Genomic DNA, 11,410 nt, shown 5'->3' on the forward strand with positions numbered 1-11,410 from the left:
TGTTAAAAATTGTCGGGTGTATGCAGTCGTTGCAACTTGATGACTAAATTCTACCTTTTGTAAAATTAAAAAAAAAAAAGAAAAAAGAAAAGCAAAGTTAGATGATTAAAAATGGGTGGTACTAAATGCGGTAATATTTTATTTCATGTAGCAATGAGATATTACAAGGAAGTCCCTATATATATTAAAATTCTTCATAGTGTATTAAATGATATTTTTGACTATCTATTGAATATTCAATGCTAATATGATAATCTGCAATTAATACTAGTAACTCGCATATGGAGACATTTTTTTTCCAGTTCTGCCAACATGTATTCGACTAGTATTTCACATAATTTTAAATTTAATTTAATTATTTAAATATATGTCGCTCTACAGATATAAGGTTGTAAAACTTCAAACCAACATCAGCATATTTTTTTATAAAATAAATAAATATGATCTACCAAAAAATTGTAATATTCTTACTTGATTATGATTTAATTTAATTTAAAGTTTTTAATATATATCACATTGCATAATTTTTCTTTACATAAAATAAAGATAATGATATTAATTGATTGATTGATTAATACTCCACAATCTCATCTCATTTTAGTAGTCTACTAACTTATATCCGTGCAACGCAAGTTTTTTAAAGTTTACATTTTTTTTAAGAATTAATGTGCATATAAATTGTTATTTCTAACATAGTTGCAATATTATTTTATTTTTGATTTTTTTGTAATATTTTTGCAACAAAATACATATATTAACAAAATTTTGGATAAAAAGTCTCATACCCATATTACATATAAAGGATATAATTTTACAAAAATAACAAATTTTAAGAAATATATTAGTAAAATTGTATTTCTCAAAATGGACTACTTTTGTTTACTTAAATTCAATTTCAAATGATGATGAAATGAGTAGTTTACATATTATAAATATAGTACTCCCACTTTTCTTTTTTTATTTGTCTCTTGACTTTTCTGTACTTAAATTTAAGTGTTTTAACGGCATAGTTAAAATAATAAATTTTAGATTTTTTGAATTAATTATTCAATACATCTTGAAATGAGTGGAAAAAAAAAAAGAATCAAACGGCGGCTAAAATGAAATATGGAGTATATTTGTTTTAGCCTTTTTATCATCATTTTATGTGATAATTTGGATACTAAAATTTTAGGAAATAATTAAAGTATTTGAGATATGTTGAGTCAATATTATGAATATTAAATAAAAATAAACATAGAACAAATTATTAGACATGCATTAATTTGAAGAAGACACATTAATGACAAAATGAATATAAAATGCATTGTGGTTTTGTGTGATACACATATAACTAGTCAGGGTGCTAGTGAGGGTTAGTAGGTAATTTAAGATTATTTTATGAAGCAAAATTTTAGTGGATTTAGTAATCATGTTAAAATTTTAAAATTATTTAATTTTGTTCTTGATGGCTCCGAAGAAGGGAAAGGGAAAAGAAAAGGGCAACTCGAACGAGTCAACTCAGTCTCCGAGCAAATATCCGGCGTGTATACGCGCCGTGACTCCTTCCTCCGTTGCAATTACCATTCACGCCAAGCCCGGTTCCAAACTCGCTTCCATCACTGGTACTTACTTAATCACTTACCCTCATGTTCGCTTCTCATATTAAACTACTAGTAGTCACTCTTTTGTATGTGTAAATATTTTATTGATTGATGACTTTATTGCAGATTTTAATGATGAGGCGTTAAGTGTTCAAATTGACGCTCCTGCCAAAGATGGTGAAGCTAATGCTGCTCTTCTTCATTTTATTAGCTCCGTATTTTCCTATCCCTCCCTCCCTCCTTTTTATTTTTCGTATAACGTTGCTCAAGTTTATATTTGTTTTTGATTTTGTTGTTTTTTTAAGTACTGTTTGTTTTTAGGGTAATGGAAATAGGCACCATTTAGGGAGATTTTTTTATACGAATACTATACTATGAATTACATCTATACTATATTATATTATAATAGCCGGAATAGAGATAATTTGGTTCAACGATTTGGTTCAACGATAATTTCCTAATTTTGATTATTACAAAAATTAATAAATAGTGTTATATATCTAATAAACTATTAAATTATTAAACTACTATTAAATATAGTATACTTATCCTAGTAAACTACGAATACAACTTATCATATTATTAAAAGATATAAATAATAGTGTTACATATCTGCTAAACTGCTAAATTGTTAAACTACTAGAAATAGTCTATTTATTCTACTAAATTACGACCACATGTTATTCTATTATTTTTATTAAAAATTTATAATCATTATATATTTATATAAATATTTTAAAAATATAATATAACTTGATAAATAAAAATTTAAAATATTAATGGAAACCCGTGCATCGCACGGGATTTATGCTTGTATATTATAATAGACGAAATATTAAAAGTTTGGTAGTGGTCGGTCAGTATTTACTTAAATTACTTAATTATCCTTATTTAATTATTTAATTCTAACTATTGGGTCGATCAACTCCAATTCTAAAGGATATTGAAGTCAATTTTCTCTATTACTTTACCAATTTCAATTATATTTTATATCGAACTCTATATCATTATAATTTATATTAAATTCAACTTCTTCTACCAATTTAAATTTTAATTCATATCGAATTTATATTATTCTAATTTATTACTTCGGACTAAATTACATTTAAGCAGACTATATATAATTTTTAAGATTTAGTTAATATATAATGTGACTCTGGTTAAGATAAAATAATAATACTATCAATCCCTCTAAAAAATTATACTAATGAACTTGGATAAATAAAATAATATATTTTACTTATACATGATAAAAAAAATTATACAATTGATTTAGACTAACACAAAACTAAAATAAAAATACAATTCGACCAACAAAAATAAAATCATATATACTAATTACTCAATCTAAAACAAAATTATCTTATTGATCCAAACTTTAAGAAAAATTAAAAATAAACTAAAAATCATTAGTTTGATTTGGTCGGTGTACTGAGCATTGGGTTATAAAATAATGTAAACCACTTATTCGAGATAAACCAAATTAATATTACACTAAGTATAATTCGTATCCTATTGATATGAACTAAAAAAACAAATTTTAATTAGAACATAAATATTATTTCTTTTAAAATACACATAAAATTATCAATACAACTATATCGTTCAATCAGTAATATTGTCTTTTTCAAATATCTTTTATGGAGTTATAGTTAATCGATTAAGTAATTGCTAAAATAATATTTTTTTAAGGTACCAACATAATGAAGACATTATATTTTTATCCTTAATAAAATAATAATTTCGTTATAAAAATATTTCCCTACTTACCAATGTTATCACTTTAAATAAGTTTAAATGTTTTAAAAAGTTATGAACATATACGTCTACTAATATAATTATCATGAAATTATATCATTTAAAATTTTAAATTAACAAAATTAAGAAGTATACTTGCCATTCCAAATGCTAATCTTGTAATTTGTCTTACATCTTTAAAGGTTTTGGGTGTTAAAAGACGGCAGGTATCTATTGGTTCGGGTTCTAAATCAAGGGGAAAACTTGTTTTAGTGGAAGAGGTAACTTTGCAGAAGGTGTTTGATGCTTTAGACAAAGATTTCAAAGCCCTCTGAAAGAGTGAAGCTTCTTTGAGTGATAGATTTGATTGCTTTGTTGGAAATGGTATATCATTCCCATTTCTCTCTACCTAATTAATTTTGAAGAATGATATCGATTTTGAATCTGCTCGAAGATATACTTCACTCTTTTGTCAAATTGATGTTGCATGCAATGTTATACATCAAAGCAAAGTTCTATTCCCAGGTTGATCTAGATTTGGGGATTACAGGAACAGCAGTTGACTTGATTTGGAGTAATGTAATTTGTGACTATTCATACTGTGGGTGACTTTGGTTGCATTCTGATTTTTATTTCGTTTGTTTTCTCCATAGATGTAGTTTACAATACATAGCTTGCGACTTACAAAGCTTCTATGTTCCCTTAGAATTTATAGCATAACTCTGTCTGCTATATCCTATCTTAAGAGGTTCTAACATATCATAGCCCTTTATTCCGTTAAATGGGAGTTTTTTGCTGCTAAAGTTCAGAATATTTTATGTGCATTCCCAACTTGATGCCAGAAACTTTATAAATTGAGATGTTGTTCAGAAAGTGCTGATCTCACTTCTCACTTCTGCCTTGTGCCTCACATTGTAAGAGATTTCTACAACTATATTGTAAAACTGAAGCATGCAGTTAAGATTATGTCGATGATATTTAATATCTTTATTTTCAATAGAGCTAGTTTTGTTGGTTTTGGAGGAATCTTTAGATGTTTTGGGAAGTGTCAGAACATCAGGAACTACACTGTAGCTTCTGGAATGGTGTTAAGGTGGACTGGGGAGCCAGCACTTTGAATCACAAGAACTACAATTTACAAGTCATAAATTCGAAAAATGTGCACCAATAGTACGGGTTGTTACAGCTAGAAAAAAAAACATGTTTTTTTAAAAAAATAATTCAGTTTTAGTTTGTTATGCTTAATAATTAAGAAAATCTAGATGTTTCAAAATCGTCAAATATTTGGAACTACGTTTTTTGTGGGATTGAAACTCCATTTAATCCTTGATCAAAAAAAATGTCGGATTGATCATGTAGGTTCGATTATGTCATTAATATATAATTAAGTTAGAGGGACTTTATAGTTTGTCGTTTCCATCATCCACCTGATTTCTTTAAAATGTTTATAATTCGAATTTTATTGGGTTGGTGATGGAGCCATCACTTGAAAACATGAAAATAATACAAGTCGGAAATTCCTAACTTGTACTAACTCTGATAACTTTCATAAATTTATCTAAATGATTGTTTATATTTAACGGAAGAACGAAGAACAAAGAAGCAGAACAAATAAAAAATATGTTTATATTTTGTGCTTTGTATCTGAGAAGAACTACATTATAAATCAAATCCGTCTAAAATGAAATTAAGTTGGACTTTATATAGAGCTCAATACCTACTCAAAGACTAAACTACCCTTGTATTTAATTCCTCAATACTCCCCCTCAAGCTAATAAGTGAGAACAAAGTGAAACTCTTAGCTTGAAGATATAAACATGCACTAACTAGTCCATGTTCTTCCAATTGATGACTAGACAATCAACTCTGCTTACCATTAAAAGACTGCTTTAACTTCATTTTAAGTTCATACTTTGCTTGCCATTAAAGGACCCCGGCTTTGATTGCTATCGAAGGAATCCAGGCTTTGCTTGTTATTTGAGAACAATTGCTCCCAGAGCTTAACAATATTAGCCAACTTGACGCTATGCAAGTTCAACTGTAAATGCTCACAGAGCTCAAACAAGCACGAGTACTTAGTCACTTCAATGGAGTGACCTCTCGGCTTTAACAATATCAGACAACTTGACGCTATGCAAACTCAACTGTAAATGCTCACAAAGCTCAAAACAAGTACGAGTACTCAGTCACTTCAACGGAGTGACCTCTCGGCTTCAACAATATCAGCCAACTTGACACTATGCAAACTCAACTGTAAATGCTCACAGAGCTCAAAACATGCACGAGTACTCAGTCAAGTCAAGGGAGTGACCTCTCGGCTTCAAAAACCCATCAGAAGGGCACAACCCACAAAGGGAACAAGCTCAGTAAGGAGCAGCTGGAATATTGGAGAGCTCAAACTTTCCTAGCAAATTCTTTTCTGCAGAGTGCGTATTTCTTCAACTTGCTCTTTTACACTTTTACAGAGCTTTAAAAACTCTTACTTTCTGCATAGAAGTTTCTTGGCTTTATCTGAGGCCTAACTCTAGGTTTTTTGCCATTGATTTCCGCTCATGCTCAACTTTGACACTACTGGCTTCAGTTATTCTCTCAGCCAACTCAACATGTGTTTTTTTTTCTTTTTATAGCACTAAAACTCTGATGGTTGTGCATCTCCTTTTCAAATTTTTCATCAACAAGCTTTATTTAAGCTTATTCTGACTTCATAATCATCATCGCTATAGAAACCTCTTCACTTTGAATCTCCAACAGACCATTGTAACTTTCCGGCTCATTCTGGAGTTCTTGTAGTTCCTTTTTACCCTTCAATTTGAATTTGAAGCCTTCAACAACTTCTGCCATTTTTCCATCTGATTACTGTGCTGGTCTTTCTTCTTCTCGAGCTCAGCGAATGCGGCCAACCTTTCAACCAGGGAAAGATGAGAGTAATGATATGTATAATTTCAACAGCTATTAGAACTTGAGCCGCTTCTTTTCCTTTTCTTCACTAGAAAGTGAACTGGAAGTAGGTGCATGAGCTGCCTCAACCTGTTTCAGAGCATTTTGGCTTTTGAGTCTCTTGAAGTTTTCGTAGCAGCCTCATAGAAAACCCTTTCTCGTTCTAGTCTCTGGTAACCATTTCTTCCGGCTTCTCAATTCCTTCACCTCATCATAATATGCAACTAGAGCCCGCCTATCTTCGTTGTTCCCTTTTTTAGAGGACTTATTCTGGTGCTTTATTCCAGAGGCTCCACCACTCAACGTTTCACCGTGCTTTGCGAGCTGGATATTAATAAGACTACAGACATCAGGGCTCGGTTCCTCAACCTCTTTTACAGCCCTAGGCGCTGCTGCAAGTTTCTTGCCGCGCGTTTCCTCTTTACCGTTTTTGTCTTTTCCTTCTATTATTCTTGTGTTTACTTTTTCATTTTTCCCTTCTATTATCATCACTGTCTCTTTATTTTGATTTCTCTTTCCCTTCCATCGTTCCATTCTCTTTATTTTGATTTCTCTTTCCCTTCCATCGTTCCATTAGAATTGTCTTTCGATTTAGATACTCCAGTTTTATTATGTATGCTTCCATAAACCTGTGTCCATGAATCTCTCAACCAGCTGGCTCCCTGATCCATTTCCTTCGACATTGATCCTCTTGCTGAACTCCATCATAAATTTTAAATTTTGAGAATCCTTGTCAGCAAAGCTATGTAGAACAATTTTGTTCCTTCCTTTTTTAGTATGCTGGCAACTTCTGGTATAAGCTTCTTTTCATATCCCAGTGGTGGAGATGAAAAGCAGCGAGATATTGTACAATATCACACAAGAAGCAAATATAGCATAATTTTGAGACAAATTCTTGAGTCTTAACCATGCACCCACCATGTTCCTGTGCTCATTCCGACTTCACAACAATACTGTAGATTTTACTTATGTCCAAAGTCACAATCTCAAACTCCTCAAAACCCAACCTTACCCTAACTGAGGTACAACTTAAGTTGACAATCACAATCTAGCACTTTAATGAATCAATCCGGTAGTCTAATATCTAGATCACAAGGCAATTTCCAAGTCAAAAAACACACACACCATATAAGGTGATTCCACACACACTTGAGCCTATCAAAAGATAGGCACTTCGAAAACTAAAAGGATCAACTACAATCTAATTTTCTGCTTCCAGAAATCACAACCTTAACTATATCCCAACTCCGAAATCGACCCCAATAGACAATATCTCAGACCTTGACAGCACAAGAAATATATACAAACTTGTATATAAGATGAAAAATGAGATAAACTTAGTTGGGCTTGTTTCTTTGTAGTTCTTGAGTGCAGAATATATAGATACCGATTTGTGTGCACCTCGGTTGGTTATCGGAGTATATAGCTGCTATCGAGTATGCTGCTTTTGTTGCTGTGTTCCCCTATCTTGCGGCTGAATGTAATGGGGGCCCCCTCCATAGTACTGCTGAGAAGCCATTTTACCCCTTTGACTCAGCTGCCTCCATAACTTCGTGACCTTGGTTTCCACCTGCCTGGTGCTATGGAGCATAACCACTGCCACCTTGTTGTTGTTGATGTGGTTGTTGCGGAGGTGCACCACCACCACAACAGCCTATACTCACTTGTTGAGAATCAGGACTCTCATCTCCACTTGACTCAGTACTTCATTTTCTCACCATGTCATTAACTTGAAGAACAGCTCAAAAACACCTCTATTTGTTTATGCTTTCACACACAAAACACACATTTTGGTGGTGTACTAGGACCAATATCCTTTCCTATATCCACGTTACCAATAACTTTGACCGTCACATTACTCCTGAAAGATGGAACTTTACCATGAAGCTGCCCCTTCTTCGTTGAGATAGTTGTGCATCAAAAACGTAAATTCACTTAGACGTTTATCAAACACCTCATGTGCAAAAGATTGCTAGATCTAAAATAAAATCAAAATCTCATCTTTATCACCTAAATTTCACTGATATACTATAAACATATACGAAAATCATCAATACACATGACCATCGTCAACCTTATTGTTGTAATCAAGCTTTTACCGCCAACATCTTAAAGCAACTACGAAAGGACAGTACTTATAAAATTGTTTGGTCTGGAGAACCGGAAGCTCTGATACCATGTTGAATAACCAGCTCATCTAAAATCTTAAGGTGTTAGAGGAAGGCCCCAATAGGATCATATATTTAACACTCCCCCTCACTCGAAAACCCATTTATGGGTCGAAGAGTGGAACACCGGCGCCCATCTTTGGGGCATTATTTGCCTTTAGTGTCCACATTAAATTGTGCGAATGTTGGGGGTGGCTGGAAATCGAACCTTAGTTATGTTGAATAACCAGCTCATCTAAAACCTTAAGGTGTTAGAGCAAGGCCCCAATAGGATCATATATTTAACACTCCCCTCACTCGAAAGCCCATTTATGGGTCGAAGAGTGGAACACCGACGCCCATCTTTGGGGTATTATTTGCATTTAGTGTCCACATTAAATTGTGAGAATGTTGGGGGTGGCTGGGAATCGAACCTTAGTTCTCCCGCCAGCCTAAGCTCTGATACCATGTTGAGTAACCAACTCATCTAAAAACTTAAGGTGTTAGAGGAAGACCCCAATGGGATCATATATTTAACAGGAAAATATGTTTATATCTTGTGCTCTGTATCTGAGAAGAACTACATTGTAAATCAAATCTATCTAAAATGAAATTAAGTTGGACTTTATATAGAACTCAATACCTACTCAAAGACTAAACTACCCTTGTATTTAATTCCTCAGTAAACTCACCTTGTACATCCTCCCTCACTTGGACATCTCAGTCAAAATGTACCAATACATATGCTGTTTACTTTCAAGGACCCTAGAAAATGATAGGGTCAATAAAAGTCTGTTTGTATGTGTGAGACAGAAACTGACGAGCCTGACATTTGCTGGGTTTAAGCTAAGCAGCAGAAACACAAAAATTTGACAAATGTCTCCCCTGAGCATCTTCATTATCCCAGTCATCCTTGGAGCCTTGTGGTTATTCCTCCATCGATATTGGACCGCCATCAAACCATCACCTAGGACACCTCCACATGTTAGGCAGCCTTCCACATCGAGCTCTAAATCACTTGGCCAAAAAACATGGCCCCGTCATGTTCTTGCGCTTAGGATATGTACCAGCAATTGTCGTCTCAAATTCTACAGCTGCTGACCTAATTTATAAGACTCACGAATTTTGCTAGCAGGTCCAGAGCACAATCCACAGAGTGCATCACATATGGAGAAAAAGGTATCACTTTTACACCATATGGTTCGTACTGGCGCGATGTTAGGAAAATCTGTGCACAAGAGCTTCTCAGTTATTCGAAAATTGATTCTTTGGCATGGATGAGACATGAAGAGCTTGCAATATTTGTCAAGAGTCTTGGAGAAGTTGCAGAGACACAAGTGTTGGTGGATATAACTGAGAAGGTGGGAATGCTGGTAGAGAACATGACTTTTAGAATGCTGTTTGGGAAAAGTAGAGATGAGAGATTTGATTGAGTGGAATTTTTGAGGAAGTTGTTGGTATTGTAGGAGCTTTTAACATAGGTGACTATGTGCCCTTCTTAGGGGCACTTGATCTACAGGTATGTTTTCACTTAATGTTAACATATATTACATATAACTGCCTAAATTCTGTTAATAAAATTATCATCCCCGCTTGTTGGGAAACATTCGAACACAGTTCTGAAATGTGTTTTGGCAGTTTAGACGGGTAAGTGAACTTTTAGTATTTCATCACTGTAATTGAATCTTTAAGCATCACAGGTAGCCTCAACTAATCTCTGATTTTTAGAGTAGTTCTAAATAAATATCAGTTGTACGCTTTGGCTTCCTATGTTTCAGTAACATATATGATTCTTTCAGGGACTTACTCGACGAGCTAAGAAAACAAGCAAAGCTATTGACAAATTGTTGGAGATCATCATTGACGAGCATGAATTCCAAACACAAGTCCACTAGTACAGAAGACCAAAACTCCCCCACATTCGATAGAGCAAGTGTGAAAGCAATTGTCCTGGACTTAATATTTGGAGCAATAGAAACCTCTCGTACTGTAATTGAATGTGTTATACCCAAAATTTAGCATCGGATTGACTCGGGTCAAACGCGGGCTAGTTACAGTCAAATTCAGTATTGTGTTGTGAAAGTAAGGACGCGTCCAAGCTTACAGGACGCGCCTACTTGAGAAGGGATATGTTATGAGGCGAGAAGAGTGCATGGTCAAGGAAGGACGCGCCCAAGCTTTATGGACGCGTCAATATTTATGAAAGTGCTTGGCAGATGAAATCTTATGGTGATGGGTGCTTTAGGACGCGCCTACTTTAGCAAGGATGCGTCATTGAAAGTGAAATGTTGTGCACGATGGTTAGAGGGTACGGTGCAAGTCTAATAAGGTTAAGGACGCGCCCTATATTTTAGGACGTGTCCTGTGACTTTACATGTTATAAGAAATGATTAAAGCAGAGTTGGATTTATGGAGGTTAGGACGCGCCCACTTGGTTAGGACGCGTCCTGTGTCTGATATATATACTTTTGATGTTGAATTCAGGACAAAGCTTGCATGGAGAGGAGCAATGGAGGATTATTTTTGCTAATGTATTTGTTGCAGGTACTCTCTGAAGAATTCCCTCCTTGAGACGGTCAAGGAGGGGGATGTCCGTGAAAAGCTTGAAGGCCTCCAGGGGTGTGCCTGATGATTGAAGGCCTCCTCCTGTATTCAACGGGTGTCCTCGTTGGGGATGCGGGGTTTAACTTTGGTGTGTGCTTTGGGAGCTCTGTTCTTGTATTCAACGGGTGTCCTCGTTGGAGAACTTTGGAGTCATCCTGCACTTTGCACCCAAGAGCTTGGGATCACCTGTCCTGCTATCTGGTGGGTTATCCTCATTCGGGGGACAGGGACGCGTCTGGCACTTGGGGTGAACCGTGGCTATACCTGCGTTCGTAAATCAAGGGAGATAGCTGTAGCGGAGTGTTATCCTTGCGCAGGGAGATGCACTATCCGTGAAGTCCTACGATTGCGGACGAGCCTTGGGCCTTTGCGGTTGGGCCTCATAGTTGGACATTCCTAAAG

General features: G+C 34.7%; 1 protein-coding gene across 1 annotated transcript; it reads left to right on the forward strand.

The window, feature by feature from the left end:
* Positions 1–1,349: 1,349 nt before the first annotated feature.
* LOC141716933 (uncharacterized) lies at positions 1,350–4,015 on the forward strand. The gene is made up of 3 exons (XM_074519086.1): positions 1,350–1,604; positions 1,710–1,798; positions 3,524–4,015. Exons 1-3 carry the CDS (start codon positions 1,448–1,450, stop codon positions 3,653–3,655), a joined length of 378 nt encoding a protein of 125 aa, XP_074375187.1. The 5' UTR covers positions 1,350–1,447; the 3' UTR covers positions 3,656–4,015.
* Positions 4,016–11,410: the final 7,395 nt, after the last annotated feature.

Source organism: Apium graveolens, chromosome 4 (genome assembly GCF_009905375.1).
Source record: "Apium graveolens cultivar Ventura chromosome 4, ASM990537v1, whole genome shotgun sequence".
Classification (NCBI taxonomy): Eukaryota; Viridiplantae; Streptophyta; class Magnoliopsida; order Apiales; family Apiaceae; genus Apium; species Apium graveolens.